We start from the raw sequence: 16,324 nt of genomic DNA, 5'->3' as shown, positions 1-16,324 counted from the left end.
AAGAAGGCCTGCCCTGCACAGTTTGCTTCTGCCCCCTCCTGCATCTTTGGGCATCCTTGTCCTTCTACACCCCGCCTCACCCTCCCACTCAACCTGCCCCCACCCCACCCCCATTGTATAATCGTCTTCTAGGATCACGGAGACCGCAGCCTGGGAAGTTCGCACCTCCGGGTTAGGGGTCGGGAACAGCCGTACCGTTCCTTTCTCCCCAGTAGGAAGCCTCCCTCCTGACTCCACAGACGGGTCTCTAGATCTCCAATCTCAGAGAATTCTCCCGCCAGCCCACCCGGCACACCCCCACCCCAAGCTGAAGGCATTGCGCCCCGCGGTTCGCGGTATGGAAGAACGAGAGCGGACCCGTCCCCTGCAATTCGACTTTTTTTCTTTTCTTTTAAGACCATAAAGGGTTTAAATTTCAACTGCAGAATCGTTTCCTATTGTAAAAATCAAAAGAAAATGCACTCTTCCCCGTTTATTTTTTCCAGATTCCAGTCTGGTAAACAAATCCATCCTCTGAAATATCTCGTTCTCGCAGGGAGGGGAAAGGGAGTTTCCTTCTAATTAAAAACAAACCCTCGCGCCCTCGCGCTCGCCCTACTCTCGCCCCTATTCTTCCTTCGCCTCCCCCTGGCTGCCGGGGGCGCCGGATGGTCCCTGGGACTCTCCCGGAAAAAAATCTCCCGGCCGTTGCCGAAGCCTCCCCTCCCGTGCGCGCACAGAGAAGCCTCGGCTGGCACGGCCCCATCTCCCTTCGGTTAGGGTTACCAAAACATTTGTTTCTCTTTAAAAGGGAACATCAATATTAATAAATGCTTGGCCTCCGCCTCGCGTTTCCTGCCCTGCCCCTTCGACAGAAACCCTCTTTGGGGAACCCTGAGCGGCGGTCTCTCAACCCCAGGACAAGCAGCTGATCACTCCCTCCATAAAACGGCTAGTTCGTAAATATTTCAGAGCCCCGGGAAGGACCGCCTCCCGATCGTCCAGATCGATCGCTGGGGGTGATTATGGTTCAGATGGCCAGCCCGCGTAATAGCGACTGACGCCTAGCTTTGAGAAGACGCAGATGAGCCTGGTACCTGAGGGTACGGTGTTTCGATCACAGACCGCGTCCTTGAGTAATTTGTCTCGAATTTCCCAGCTGAACATGCCGGGGTTCTCTCTTTTGTATTCCTCTATTTTCTTCTCCACGTCAGGCGTTGTCACCTGCTTTAAGAGAACCGGCAGACCGGCGTTGGTACCCAGTTCTCTGGGCCGGATGTGGCAGCCTCACCGCCTCGGGGCCTGGCTGGATGCTCTTTCTTGCGCCCCAAGGCAAGTTTCCCCTGGTTAGCAAAAGGACCCCAACTCTCTGAGCAGTGTACTTTAGAAAAGGACAGAGAGGAAACCATCCCACCCTCTCCTCCCCAGATTAGCTCTCACAGTTGGGATAAAATAAGAAGAGGTATGACCCCTTGGAAGTGGTGTACTTTCTGATGCCTGGGAATAAAGAAAGGCAACCCCTTACACTGAATCAACACGAAAACGAAACTAATAAAGGAAGCATTGAAAGAGGAGAAGAAAAAAATCAGCTTAGATCTATAACTTGGGCCTTTTCAAAAGAACTCAAGGTTTTAGCTCAAGTGAAGAGCAAAATGAAATGCAAAAGTTGGGTGTCCATTAAAAATCAGGGTGGTAGCAAATATGAATAATTGGAAAGACAGGCTCTTTATTTCCCCACCCCCAAGAAAAAGAGTTTCCAGAGATTCTTAGAGAGGTTGCAAAGTGGGTTGGCATGCAAGGAAAGGCAGTTGTCTGGAAATTTTCAGTTTACCAGAACCCTCCTTTTGGTTTTGCCCTGTGGCAACCAGAAAATTATATTGGATTTTCCCCACATCCAGAAAAAAAAGGGCAGCTGCAGGCAATCCCCTCCCACTCAGCCATAGCCAGTGTGATTCTTTTTCCTTTTGTAAGGAGAACCGAAATAATTTGAGGATAGCACCAAACTGCCTTTTAAAAGCCAAGTCATCGGCTCATTACAAAGAAAGCAAATCACCCTAGCTTTTGATTCCTTGAAGACAGTTTGGACTGGAGGCAACTGGAGAGAAGAATTGGGAGCGAAACCATTCGAAAACCAAAAGTGGCTCCTTGGATTAAATTTGGAATGAGCAGTGCAGTCCCTGGGAGCTGAGGAGATACTTGGAGAAGAAACCAGCAACAGGTGAACACCTACAGCTTTCACACTTTGGGTGTCTGCCTATTAAAACAATTTGATGAGAATTTCAGGATTCTGAGGCATAAAAAAACAAATGCTTTATCTCCTTTGCAAAAAGACTAGAGTTTTTTTCCTTAGCATTTATCAAGGAGTACCAGCTCAAACAGCATTGTAGCCCCTTCTCTTCACACCCGCCCCCCCTGCCACAACACACACACACATACACACACCTTCCCAGATTTGGAAAAAAACACCTCAGAAAGTCCCAGCTGGCAGTCCTTTCCACTCTGCCCTAACTCCAGACAACACAGGCAGGAGGCCCCCAGGGCCAGGCCTGCGAGCTCACCTTGGGCTTGCTGCCACCAATGGCACCAGGGCGAATGGAGCCGGTTTCCTGATACCTGCATAGGATCTTAGAGACGCAGCCGTGGGACACACGCAGCTGGCGAGAGATGACGCAGGGCCGGATGCCGTGGTGGGCCATCTCCACGATTTTGTGGCGGATGTGGTTGGGTAGTGGCCTGCCGTTGATAAAAACACCTCCAAGCTGGTTGACCCGGCCCTGGCCGAGGGGAGTGGACACTGGGAACAGAAGGCAAGAAGAGAGACAAATGGAAGATCATTTGGGGAGAGAGGAGAGAGCCCAAAAGATGAACCCCAATTTCACACTCTTCTGGCCAATCGGCATGTTACAGCCTTAGCACTGAAATTGCTCCATTCAGGCTCCCAACCTGAGACCCTACTTCAACCACACTTGTTCAAACTATTAAGCAATTCAAGGGCACGTAATTTTGTGTGAAAGGAGCAACCAGGGCAAAATAAACTCGATATAGTGAAACTGTCTTCCCTTTGGACCCAAGAAAGGGGACAATTTGCAGGGGCGGGGGTGGGGTGGGGAGACCTGGAGGCTGGTGAAGCAACAGCCTCTCTGCAGAGAGAAGTTCACCCAGGCCTTCTGCAGCTATCATTAAATCCTGTCTAATTGGGCGCCTTTCTTTCTAAGAGACTTGGAGGAGTTGACAACCCTTTGGGTTTTGGGCTAGGAGTGCCGCAGCCAAAGGTCAAAGAGGATACTGAAAGCAAGCTGCAGGTGTCAGTGCGAGTCACCTGTTACACTTCGGGCCAGAGATGACAGTCCAGTCTGCTCACAGGCCCCTCGCCTCCGTTGGTGCTCTGGTTATTATTAATAATACATCCTATTTCAGACTGAGGGCCAAGCCCAGGCGTCAGCAGGGTCAGCATCCCGGCTCGGGCGCCCCAACCTTGCAAACTGTCTAGAAAGTCCGAAAAAGGACTTGCAAGGTCTCCTGCCTCCCTGGAGTCCAGAACCTTCAGACTAACTGAAAGGCAGTCCCCCAAATGGGTTGTGGAAACTTACAGATGAAGCTGGAGATAAATGGGGCCCTAATTAAGGAATCAATTAATACTAAAAATTTCCCAGCACGATTCTGCACGGACATGCACCACCACAACTTCGCACCCCCTAAGAAAATCCTTCCAGAATTAACATGAGTTTAGCCAATACAGGAACAGCCGGGGTAGTTTTGAGATGCCTTCGGGGGCACAAAATGCTGAGAAGTTGCTTGCTGGTGCTCAAAAGCCGGTTGATCCCTGCCCCACCAAGGCATTTCCAAAACAACAGGGGAAAGCATACCCGCCCAGGAGCAGGCCTGGCCGCCAAGCTCCGGCAGGAGTTACAGAGAAGGACGCTTCGTTGACCCCAGAGAAAATCGAGAGTGGATCTCACCCGACTGTCCCCTCCTGATATGGGGGTACCCGGGAAATGGGCTCCTGGACCCGCCGAAGGAGCCCGTGGAGACCCCGGCTGGGTGGAGCAGCCTGGCCGCGGACCCAGGATCTGGGCGGCGCTGAGGCCCTTTCTTACCTTCCAGCGGGAACCCGCTGCGCGGGTAGTTCTGCCCCGGGCCCGGCCGCATCATCCTGGGCACAGCTCCGGCCAGTGTGGTCATCCTGGGGGCAGCTTCGCTTGGAAATTATATCCAGGTGAAGGCGAAATAGACGAGACAGGCGCTGGTGACCCCAGGCAACTCCCCCGAGCGTGGAGAGCCCCTCCCCAAAAAGGCTGGAGAGAAAGGAGGGACCCGGGGAAGGGGGGCTGCTCGCTCTTAGTCCAGAGAGAGGCTCGAGGTGGAACCGGGGAAAGGGGTTGGGCAGGGAGGCCCCGGAGTCCAGGATCCCGAGCCCACGGCGGAAAAGTTTGGTGCGAGTCTGGGCCGGCGGCCCCGCGGCTGGGAGCGCTGGGGAGGGGGCTCGGAGCTCGGCAACGAGCCGGGGAGGGGGGTGGGGGCGGGAGCGTGGCCGGCCTGAGTCTCCTCCCGTCGTGACACCGAGTGCGGGGATCTGGGCTCGGGAGCATTTATTAGTTCTTTCACCCAAAGCTTGGTCAGGAGCCCTGAGCTGCGATTGGCCGACGGGGAGACCGTCCCGGGTGGCGGAGATACGCGCTGATTGGGCGACAGCGGCCACTTTCTCTTCCCATCCCCGGCGGTGCCCAAGCCTCGGCCGGCCCGGAGAGGGACCCGCGCTGCGCCTCTAACCTGGGGAAAGAAGGGTCGACCCACGGAAACCCGGAGAGACAGTACGGAGGAGATGCCGAGACTGCAGAGGGATCCGCGCCTCTCTGTCTGTCACGCCATGTATGTCTCTCTCCTTGCGTTTCGATTTCTCTGTCTCGTATCTCTGTGTATCTCTGTGTGACTCGTCCTCTCGTTCTGTCTCTCTGTGTGTCTCTGTGTCTGTGTTTTTCTACCTGTGGCTCTCCCTCTGGCCCATTTTTCTTGGCTTACTGCCAGTGAAGGGGGCGCAGTTCCAATAAGAAGGCATTGGAGCCCCCAAACCTCTTTAGTGTTCCTTCCTCTGGCCCATGCCCCTTGGCCTAGGCTTATTATGAGGGTCTTCCCCTATGGGGTTGCTCCCAGAAAGAGTCCAGGATGTGCTGACAAGTTCTTTTGTCTTCACCGTCTGGCAGCCGGGACACTGAAGCTTACTTAGGTAGTGGCCGGAGGCCCCAGTCCTGGTTACCGGGAAGAGAAAGAAAATTATCTCCTCTTCTTGATTTAAAAAACTCTCTCTCAGAAGCCCCAGCTCTAAATCTAGAGGTACAGATCCCCCAATGCTTCGGCAGAGATTCATCTATATGTTAAAGTTTTGCCCGGCTGCAGCGTTTGTTCTCAGGAATTTATTATGGTATTCAGACTAAACTGCTGGAAAAATAAAAGGAGCAAAGTCTTGGCTAGGAGCTGAAGTGTCCCCAGCAGGATATGACGCCAGGAGTGTTGTAAAGACTGTCTGTCCTTAGAGAAGGTGCTATTGTGCATAGGCTTTTATTTATAACTTGGTAAGTGCCAGCGAACTCGCCTCCTTCACACCCCCGAGTGCCAGCCCCGCGCTCTGCACTGCGCTTTATTCGCTCGAGTCTATTCAGAGACTGTCACTCTGGGCCTGCGAGGTATTCAGGGCCTTAATCAATCAAAAGGATGAGAATCGGGCAGGTTTTTCCCTTTGAAATAAAGGAAACAATGACTTCTGGGCTTCAAGTTCCCCCTTTTCCTTTTACGATTTTTGAATTTTTTCTGTGCTGGAGTTCTCCACCCTCTCTCGTCCTTTTCTCCCTCAACTCTTTGACAGTTTTTACGTGAACTCAGCCCCCCAACCCCAACTCTCCACCCCCTAATTAAGTCAAACTAAGAAGGCAAGATGGGGGTTTGGGGGGAGTATAGCTGCTCAACTGTGTGGGAGCCGGCTTTTTAAAACTCCACTTGCAAGTGGGGAAAGCAGGCAGCTTTCATCTCAGCCCAAAATCAAAAGGTTTGGTTGACCCTCTGAGCAATGGGAGAGGGGCAATGGAGACACCAGAAAAAGTCTGGACACCCCCTTACCCACCCAAGGGGGAGTGCCCGCGCATTCACATTACACTGGAGGGATGCTGCTTAGCACACAGCCCTGTTTAACTTGGTTTTATACAAAATGATTCAGTTGGTCGGGGGAAAACGTTCTCATTTCCTTCTTGCACACTTGAGGGCCACCAAAGCCTGTGTCCTGTTTCCTACACTACTTCTCAAGAGCTGGGCTTTTTCCAAGTTTTCTGCCACTAAAACTTGAGCAGAGCAGCCAGAGCACCTTCTAGGGTCCCTGGTTCTTGTTGGAGGAGGGAGGTACCCAAACTGCGTGTCCTGGGAGCAAACGAAAACTCAACTCAGTTAAAAGGAACCTGGGAACCACTCCCCACTGCCGGCAATGACGGTGTAAAAAAACTTAAAGAACGGCCAGGGCTGTGTCTCATTTGTTGTGGAGCCGAGGGCTCGGGCTTCAAGCTCTCCCCGTGGACCCAATGCTCTCTCCCAGGGCGTTCTCTCTCCCCAGGGCCCATGGATCCATGAAGGGACACGAAGCCAAAGACTCACTCTCCCAGGTTTTGCATTCTCCTCGCAACCGTGGAGCCGGCAGGACCCTTGAAAGGGGATACTGCCAATCGAAATTGATTTCGAGTGCCCATAGGTGCCTGGCCAGCACACATATCCATAAACCAACCACCCCTTGCTATAAAAATGTACAAATGGAAACCAGAGAGGGTGGAGTGGAGACCTGAGGCCCAGGAGTCTCTCTTTCCTGGACTCCCCCGGCCCCCCCCCCCGCCCGCCAGAGCACTCTGGCGTTTATATGCCACCAGTTAACTCTTCTCTTCCCCACCCTGGCAACAGCTAGAGGAACCTGAAGACCCAGAGATGGGTGGGAGGACATCCTCAGGTGCTTGGGCCCATAAGGTTGCGGGATCACTTCCAAATTCCCCAGAGTCCAAATTCCCTGAGGTTGGTAGACCCGAAGTCTGACTCGGGAGGGCCAGGACAGCCCTCCTGAGACTCCATGGCCAGTGGTGCCCACTGCAGCCAAGTCAGAGAGGGGGGAAGGGGAATGTCTCACATCACGTGAGCAACTGATCACCAGAGGGCGGAATGGTTACTGGTTTCCCACCTGGTTTCTCAAGAAGGCACCTGATTCTGCACTTCAGCCACTCCATCCTTGTCTTCAAAAGCTTGGGCCTCCCCTTATTTCTTTCCAAAGTCTCTCTGGAAGCGAAAGCTAGCCCACCCCCTGACTCCTGCAGCAGGAAAGGAGTCTCCACCAGGCTTCACCCCTGCCTGGAACCTGTAGGTCACCGAGTCCCCATTCTACTCATTGGCAAAGGAGTGACCCTGAAGTGGGCTTGGAAGATGAATGCCTGCACCCTGCAGCCCTGAATCCAGGTTTGGGAGGCAGCATCATTTCTGCTGACAAATTACGCAGAAAGCAGCCAGAGAGTCTGTAGCTCAGTTTTGTGAAGGAGGGTGGTGTCCACCCGCACTGTCTGTGCTTGTGCAAAATGAAACTGGAGCCTTCAGAACAACAGTAGGATAATTCAACCAAAACAGGATCATAACTTACCTCTGCTTCCTCCACCCTTGCCCTCCCCCCCCCCTTTCAGAAGCCCTTCAGGTGAAATAGACAGCAGCTTCCCCTCCCAGCTCTGGGGGAGGTGAGGACAATGCCCAGTTCCTAGAAAGCTCTCCCTCCTGGCAGGATTGGATGCAGGGGTCCACAGACAAGTCAGGTTAAGTAAAGTCCGCCTGGGCCAGCTGACACCCAGAACACAGCTCCCACACTTGTGGGCCCCAGGCCACAGTCCTTCATGACCTATGGACTTCTTGGGCCTCTGAGAGACGATGACCTTATTCTATCCGGACACAGGCCTTAAGAGGAAATTATGATCTATATAAAATAATGTGCCTGAACTGGGGGATGCCTGCCACCCAGATCTTTTTTTGCCTTATCTGGAGGGAGTAGCCTCTGAGGGAGGCTCTCAGGCATCTCAGGAGGCAGTCCTAAGGCTTGATCAAATGCAACGGGAAACCGTCAGTTCTTGAGAAATGTTCCCCAGAAAGAAATCCAAACTCCAGATCCTGACCACGCATTTCTTCCGGGCACCAGATTGGTGATTGCTCGGGAATAAACCCAAGGCCTAGCTCAGAGCCGGACTTAGCAACTGTCATCAGGCTTCCTGCAGTTTTTCATCAAAAGCTGTGGCGCCTCTATTCTCTTCCGTTAGAAAATCGGTTGGGATGGGGTCGGATTTAGGGACTAGACAGAAATGTGGGCATCTTACTGAAACATGGAGTGGATCAGCTGCAGTGGTTTTGCCCCTGTAGCTGGGGGAGTCACCTCAGAACGGGTTCTCAATGGAGAACATATGGTTTGTGAGAAAAGAAGAAAAGGAGGAAAGGAAAAAGAAGGGAGAGAAAGAAGAGAGAAGTAAAAAGTATTTTTTGAAAGTCGGTGAGGGAAGGAGAGAATGAATGTCACAGCAACTGGTCTCCTATCCATGTTCATTTGGATGCAAAAATTATTTTTTAAGCAAACAAGGAAGTCGGGATGCCAGAGCCTGTTTGGGGCGGGGGGGGCGGGGAACGGAGTTTGGGAGAAGAGTCTTGTAGAATACTACCTTAAAAAAATGTCCTGCCCAAATAGGAAGAAGAGTGAGTGTGTTGGGGGCTGGGTGGGAGGTGTTGTTGAAATTTAGAAGAGAAATTCCCAGTAACTGCTCTGCTGGTGTATGTACGAGATGTGAACACGAAGGACCCCGTGTGAAGGGATCCTGGTGTTGAAGGTAAAGACTGAGGGGTCTTGGAAAGGGGGTATTATTGGGAACAGCCTGGGTCTTGAGGAAGAGAGGAGGTATGCAGCCCAAGTTGGGATTCTGAAGCGGGATTCGAGAGCAGAGCTGGGAATGTGCCCGTGACTGCTGGGGGAAGCAGGAGGTCTTGGGGTTTCCTTGACATTGGGAGCAGAAACAAAGGCAAATGACCACACCTGGAGCTCCTGCCCCAGGGTGCCTGGAGGGAGTGCCTGGACTGTGAGTTCGGATGGAGTGGTGTGGGGTGCGGTGTCGGGTGGGGGTTCCGGGGCAGGATAGGAGCAGAAGGGGTGGGCAGGGAAGGAATGGAGCAGGGTGGACTAATAGGCCTTTCTCTCTGATCAGGCCAAGTCTCTCTCAGACTCCATGCCAGCTCAGTGAGCCACCACTGCCTCTCGACCTAAATCCCTTCCAAGCCCACAAGCAGTTTCTCTCCCAGGGGGATTTGACAGGGAGAAGAGGGAGGCGGGTGACACAAGGAGCAAGAGAGATCCGGCAGGCTGCTCAAACCCAGGATTTCCAGCTGAGCCACAGTGAGGTCCCAGGCCTAGGGCAGCGGCGCTGTGAGTGAGTCTGGGACCTGCGGTCCCTGGGTTTTCAAAGCCAATTGAGGGGTGGGGATTGTGCTGCCAAGTTGGCAGAGAAAACACCACAGGTCGGAGGGCTGGAAGAAACGTTTCTTGGGGATTTGGCTAAAGCCCTGAGGAGCACGGGTGGGGACCAAAGGGAGACTCTTCGGAAGAGTTGCAGTCTTGCAGTCTGCCTCCCGACCACCGCCACCCCTTGGAAGCTCACCTGGTGTGGGGGGAGGGGGATCCCTCACTCCGGGGTACAGCCTGATCACCCCTCCTTTCAAAGGTGGAGGAGAGGAGGAAGAGGACAAGGAAAGGAGGAGGGAGGAAGAAAGAAGAAAAAACAGAAAGGAATTCACCACAACCAAAACCAGTTACCTCAGCCCTTCAGATCTCTAGATACTAGGATGGACACCAAGTTCCTTTCTAGGTCTTAAACTTGCTCCCCATTTCTCTTCCCTGCCAGAAAACACCAATTTCTCTCTTCTAAACAAAGATTCTCTTTCTGGAGACGAACCGTTAATCTAGCCTTGGGTTTGGGGTTTAGGAATGGAAGAAAACCTTTGATTTAGAAGTTTAGAGTGGGAAGAACCCTAAGGGGAAACTCTGAAAAGATGAAAACTAATCATCTCATACTCGAAAGCGATGGAAAGGAGGCGGCCAGGAGAAGTTTAAGCTGGAGCAAGCGTTCGATAGAAGTGCAGACCCGGGGCTAACAGACTGCCCAGAGCCCTGTCACAGAAAACTGTCCCTGGTCCCCTCGGTGGCCCCGTGCTTAGGTCACCCTAGTGGCCTTTCTTTCCCACCCCACCCCTGGAAAATCCTGCAACAGGCATGCTGGCCCCCAGACCCCCAACGCCCTACCCAGGGCCAAGAGTTAAGACAAGTAGCCCCAAGAGAAATGAGCTTCGGAAAGCCTTTCTTCTTCTTTTCATTTCTAAACGAAATCTAATACTATCTGGCTGCAAAAATATATATCACTGGCCCAGAGTCTGAAAGATTAACATTGGGATATGTAGGAAATGTAATCTGCATGGCTAATTGATTCCCAGCGTATCAGTTTAAAGGATAAAGATCAATATCTACATGATGGATATTATATTAATAGGGACATAAATAAAGGCCGAAGAGTCATTCCCCAAACCTTTGAAGCCGCTTCCCGGCTCCTGGGCCCTCCACGAGGCCACTCGGTGTCCCCCACCTGCCGGCCCCCAGCCCCTGCTGGGAGGGAACACTCCCCCGCCTCCACTAGGAGGAAATAAGTTTCCGGCTCAAGCTGGACGGTTTTAATGCAGCGAAGCTCGAGAGAGAGAGAGAGAGAGAGAGAGAGAGAGAGAGAGAGAGGCGGCACTGTTTTCCGGGGCTGTAGCAGGTGGTCAGTAGGCCAGGAGGGGGGCGGTATTTTAGCAAAACGCGCCGCTAAGAGACTTAGAGAAGACCCCCACGGGGACACACACAGTCACAGGTTCGCACACGCACAGACACAGAGAAATCCACACACGGGCATACGAGCCATACAGACACACACACATCCATCTCAAGATGCGTTTCCACGGTGATACACACGCACACGCACATTCCCACGCAGGGGTGAATTCCCAGCATTTTCTGCGCGCACTTGGCCTTAGGGATTCGGAACTGGCTTCCTTCCTTCCCAAAGCCCTCTCCCTGCGGAGCACCGACGGCCGAGCCCAGGAATCAGCGATCCCGGCTCCTGGAAGTCCTCTCCGGACGGGATGAGGCGGCACCGCGGGGAGCGAAGTCGGAGGGAGAGGCTTGCCTGCGAGGTCCCAGCGCATCCTTTGAGGGAGGGGAGAGCCACCTCGACCTGGAGCGGCTGCAGTCCGAGGAAGGGGGTCGCGGAGTCCCGGGGAGCACGGCCCCGAGACGGCGCGGTGAGGGGGCACTGGCTGCGGGACGCTTCGGTCCGGAATGAGAACGCCTCGGTCTGGGGGTGGCCTGGATACCAGCAAAGCCCGCGCCGCCGAGGAACTTTTCCAAATGCCAATGAATCACCCTTCGATTCCTCCTCTTCATTAATTAAGAGGGATGTTTGGACAAACCGGTCGTAATCTTTCTTAATTACGCAACCCTCGGTGTGCGGTCGCATCCATCAGGCCCGAAGCGAAAGTACTGGGGACGCCTCATCTCTTCCCACAGCGCCTCTGGGGAGCGAGCCGAGGAGCCGGCCTTGCCCGACGCGGTCGCACCTTCCTCGGCTGGCGCTGCAGGGGCGGCCGGAGCAGACGCCAGGCCTCTCCCAGAGCCCAGAGCCGGCTGCGCGCCGGGTTCCCGGAGCCCCGACAGGGCCCCGACGTCCCCCGCTCCCGTCCCTCCCGCATCTGGGCACACTCGTTCGTTCACACACACACAAACTCACAAGCAGACTCACTCGAACACATCGCCCGGCCCCCCCCGGTTCCTCTGGCCGCCGCCTCCCCACACAGCTCCCCGGCCTTCTTTTCCATCGGATGCTTCCAGGAGCTGCTGCTGCTACTGCTAAGTCACTTCAGTCGTGTCCGACTCTGTGTGACCCCATAGAGAAGCAGCCGGACTAAAATCCATTCTGCGGAGCCCCGAATACTGGCTGAGCCGTGTTCCAGGGGCGGGGTGGGGGTTCATTTACTCCTGGGTGAAGCGACAGGGATGGAGAGCAGAAAACCCAGTCCAGTGGCCCCAAGGACGACCCCCCTTCCCGAAACAGCTGCCTTGGAGGGCGTGGCGGGAAGACCCTGGAAGCCTTCCAGGAGGCCAACTCCCCCAGGTGCAGGGGTGGGGGGTGCAAGAGGACGCTTGCTTTGCATAGGAGGGGTTGGGGTTGGGGGGCTCTACTTCTTGGCTGAGAAATCGGGAAAACTCCAAGCCTCCAGGTCCCTTGTGGGAAAGCTGGCTGGAGATGGGGGTCCCAAATTCAGGCTCCTTCTGGGCAGCCCTGCAGCACTCAGCCTACTATGCCCTAAAGGACTGGTCCATCCACCCTTGCACCCTTCAGCATCCAAGGCCAGCGGGCTTTTCGGAGCTTCCCCAGGAGGCCGAATGTCTCTCCATGTAATCCCAGCTTTTCTCGTGACTATGGTGCCCAAAGCTACCAAGCCCTGGCCTGTGCCCCGAGGATGTGAAGGTCTGAGGAGAAGGGGAATGTGCTATCCTGCTTTGGGCCGTGCTGGCCACGCCAAGAGGTGTGGGATGCAGTGGCTGGTGAGCACCACCCTCCTGGCTTAAGCTGCATCCTCTGGATGCATCATCTCCTTCTTTCCTGCTGCTTCCTCTGTGTAGAGGCTGGGTACACTCCGTGTCCCACAGTCTCTCAAACATTCCTTCCCCCTTCTGAAAAAATTTTCATTAAATGTACGGTGCACACTCCAGGTCCCACATTGTCTCAATCATTCATTCCCCCCTCCAAAAAATTTTTCATTAAATGTGTGGGTTCCTTTACTCACTGGTCACCCCCAGGCCCTGAGACCCTTGCAAGCCAGGCCTTTGAAGCCTTTCCCTGAGGCAGTTTTGATTATCTTACTCTATGCACTGAATGGTTGACTTGTCCTCTGGCTGAGTTCCCAGAGCCAACCCAGAGCTTTTCATTTATTACACATATACTTACTGAGCTTCTACTATGTGCAGTTCCAAAAGCTAGGGCTAACCTTGTGGTGAAAACAAACCAGAGTCCTCATCATGGCAGAGCAGAAGTCCCAGAAAATAACCATAAAATAAATAAATAGATGCAACTTGTCAGGAGATTGACTGTAAGTTTGCAGCTCAGCTCTGAAGAAGCTCAGAGGACTTGCGGGGAGAAGGGGTATGCAACCCTGGGGTGAGATGGGGTTGGCGCATTGCTATTTCAACAGAGAAAATCTGGGCAGGCTCAGTAGAGGTAGGTTTCTGCAGAGAACTAGGATTGGAAGGAGTGATTGCTAAAGGAAGGAAAAGGATGAAGGTGAAAAAACGCATCCCATGGACGGAGAAGCCTGGTAGGCTACAGTTCACGGGGTCGCAAAGAGTCGGACACGACTGACCGACGGAACGGAACGGAAAAAACGCAGTAGATGAACAACAGCTTAAGGAGCTACTACTGCCAGTGGGCGGGGCGTTCTGATGTCCTGGCGAACTAGGGGCGGGGCCTGGGCAGGCGAACCAGCAGAGGTGATCTGACCTAGAAAGAGGAAACTTTGGGGGGTGCAAGTCCTTCCGGGTGTTTCCCACTGTCCCCTTTCCGAAGACACTTCATTCCAACTACTGAAGGAGTGACAGGGAGACTGAATCTTGCCACCAACAGAGGGAGCTTTCCTTGGAGCCATCCCCCACCCCACCTCTGAGAGTAAGGCAGATGTCACTGCCGGGGGTCAGGAGATTGAGATTTCCCTGTCGCCTCTCTTCCACGTGTCCCTGGCTCAAAACTCCAGCATGACCTTGAGCGTCTTCTTCTCCTCAGTGCCCATGGTCCGAAAATTGAATTTTTATTTGAAAGAAAATGGGGACCCAGGTGTCCAGGTGTCTTGATGTCCAGGTCCCCCCTCCCCCGTCATCTGGACCTGTCATTCCTGCTCCCTAAATAGGAGAAAACTCCTTGCAGGCTGGAGAGAGTTGGGCAGACTACACATGCCCTGCTTCACATGGCAGGTATGCATGTACCTCCTGAATGAATCCCACATCTGCTACCATTCAGAGGGGAAAGGGAGAGAAAGGACTCCAGAGGAGGAGCCCAAGACCCTAGCAAACCAGTCATCCTTCCCCAGCCTTGTGAGGTAAATAGGAAAAGACCAGCAGGACCATACAGGAGAGAATGTCTTCATAGGACTTCAGACATTATTAATAGAAAGACTTGGTAGCTCAGTCGGTAAAGAATCCTCCTGCAATGTAAGAGAATGGGGTTTGATCCCTGGGTCGGGAAGATCCCCTGGAGAAGGACATGGTAACCCATGCCAGTATTCTTGCCAGAAGAATTCCATGGACAGAGGAGCCTGGCACGCTACAGTCTATGTTGTCAGAAGAGTTGGACACAGCAGAGGCAGTAGAGGCAACAGCAGGTAGTGCTCTGTGGGGGTCTGAAAGAGGGCCATGGTTTCCTCAGAACTAGTGGACACACTGCTCAACAAAAAGGAGCAGTTCTTACTTGTCAGAAAACGATTCATAAAGCAAAGTCCTACTAGATTTTGGAGCTACTTGATAGGTGAGAACTCTCCCTCCTAAAGGAAATCAGTCCTGAATATTCATTGGAAGGACTGATGCTAAAGCTGAAACTCCAATACTTTGGCCACCAGAGGTGAAGAACTGACTCATTTGAAAAGACCCTGATGCGGGGGAAGATTGAAGGCAGGAGGAGACGGGGACGACAGAGGATGAGATGGTTGGATGGCATCACCAACTCAATGGACATGAGTTTGAGTAAAATCTGGGAGTTGGTGATGGACAGGGAGGCCTGGCGAGCTGCAGTCAACGGGGACGCAAAGAGTCGGACACGACTGAGTGAATGAACTGAACTGATAGGGGAGAAAAGCAGAAACAGTGTGAACCTGCAGCAGAGGTAAGAAGGCCCACATGGAATGGGAATTTCTGGGGCATCTCAGACTTGTTTTCTATCTCCACAGCAAGCCGAGGAGGTTCTCAGACAGCCTGGGCTGCTGCCCTGTGTAATGAGATCATAAGAACCATCCTTGTAATAGAAAGATCATCACATGTCCCCCAGAACAAAGTCATGTTTCCAACTAGGGGAGGTGTGCAGTGCACTCTTCTCCTCTGATTTGTGAGGAAACCATGGTATCAGAAGAGCAAACTGTGGTTTCAATGGGCAGGATGACCAGGGGGGTGGGAGCTAGATCCTGGGGGCACTGTGAACTCTGGAGGGATTGGCAAGTCACCCTGGGAGGGGAAATCAAAGATTTCTGAGCTCAAAAAGCAGGAAAGGACCCTGAAAATCGAAATTCTCAGAGACAGTCAAAAGAGAAGAAATTGAAAAGTCCTGGAAGAGAAGAGAATTAAGATTGAAAAGGGAAGAGGGAGAGAAAATGACAAAATACTGAAGAAACGATAAGATATTTCTGATTTTGAAAGTTCTAATTGACATCAGTCAAGGTGCGCTCATAGTAGATAGCACAGAATGACTATTTCTGATTTGAAGGATACATTTGTGCTGGGAAAAGTGACCTGAACCCCCATTTCATGTTTCAGAATATGTGATGGGGGGATAGTTTTATACTAGGGGACAACAGGATACAGAGGGTTGTGAGAAAGAAAAGGATATTAGGAAGAAAAATACAAAAGTGATGATCCTTCTATGTGCCAGACACAGCACACACATCCTTACTTTGTATTGACTTAAGAATATGTCATTTAGTTTGCTCCCATGGTTTTATAATTCGTGTTTTTTTAAAAAAGAAAAAGACAAGGAGAAATAGAGATTGGACTTTGCCAGCTCACACATTTCACACGTGCATGTTGATAGGAGAAAGGATGCATGAAATCAACACTTGGACCAAATCCTTTTAAGGGTGATTTAGTTGCTAAGTCATGTCTGACTCTTGTGATCCCATGAACCGTAGCCCGCTAGGCTCCTCTGTCCAGAAGTATCAAAGTAAGGAGATGAGGCTTATCTTTTACACTGCAGAGCATGCAGGATCTTACTTACCTGACCAGAGACCGAACCTGAATCCCCTGCAGTGGAAGCACAGACCCTCAACCTCTGGACCACCAGAGAAGTCCTACAGATGCCATCATCCTCTCGCCACCACCACAGGTGGTGGCTAACCCATTTCTCCAACACTCGTCACAGTCTACCTCCCAGGAATTAGACCACATTTTCCAGAAGACTTCTCAGAACATGCCTGGTGCTCTGGGGTTGGGAGAACAAATGCTCAGAAAGCCTAACACTCCTCCGTC

At 52.7% G+C, this 16,324-nt stretch overlaps 1 protein-coding gene across 3 annotated transcripts in view; it reads right to left on the bottom strand.

Moving 5' to 3' along the window:
• The window catches only part of PAX3 (paired box 3), a 102,871-nt gene extending 98,419 nt beyond the window's left edge, over window positions 1-4,452 (bottom strand). For 2 of the 3 annotated variants that reach the window (XM_055398265.2, XM_055398267.2), the window contains exons 1-3: window positions 4,077-4,452; window positions 2,538-2,773; window positions 1,077-1,206 (exon numbers count right to left, since the gene is read on the bottom strand). In XM_055398265.2, coding sequence (XP_055254240.1) covers window positions 1,077-1,206; window positions 2,538-2,773; window positions 4,077-4,161 — 451 coding nt within the window. In that variant the 5' untranslated portion in view covers window positions 4,162-4,452. The remainder of the gene's footprint in view (window positions 1-1,076; window positions 1,207-2,537; window positions 2,774-4,076) is intronic. The other variant, XM_055398266.2, reaches the window with a different exon arrangement.
• Window positions 4,453-16,324: the final 11,872 nt, after the last annotated feature.

Source organism: Moschus berezovskii, chromosome 2 (assembly GCF_049115385.1).
Source record: "Moschus berezovskii isolate FMDL1 chromosome 2, NW_MosBer_1.0, whole genome shotgun sequence".
NCBI lineage: Eukaryota > Metazoa > Chordata > Mammalia > Artiodactyla > Moschidae > Moschus > Moschus berezovskii.
The sequence above is the reverse complement of the archived record's forward strand: the minus strand, read 5'-3'. Positions and strand labels throughout refer to the sequence as shown.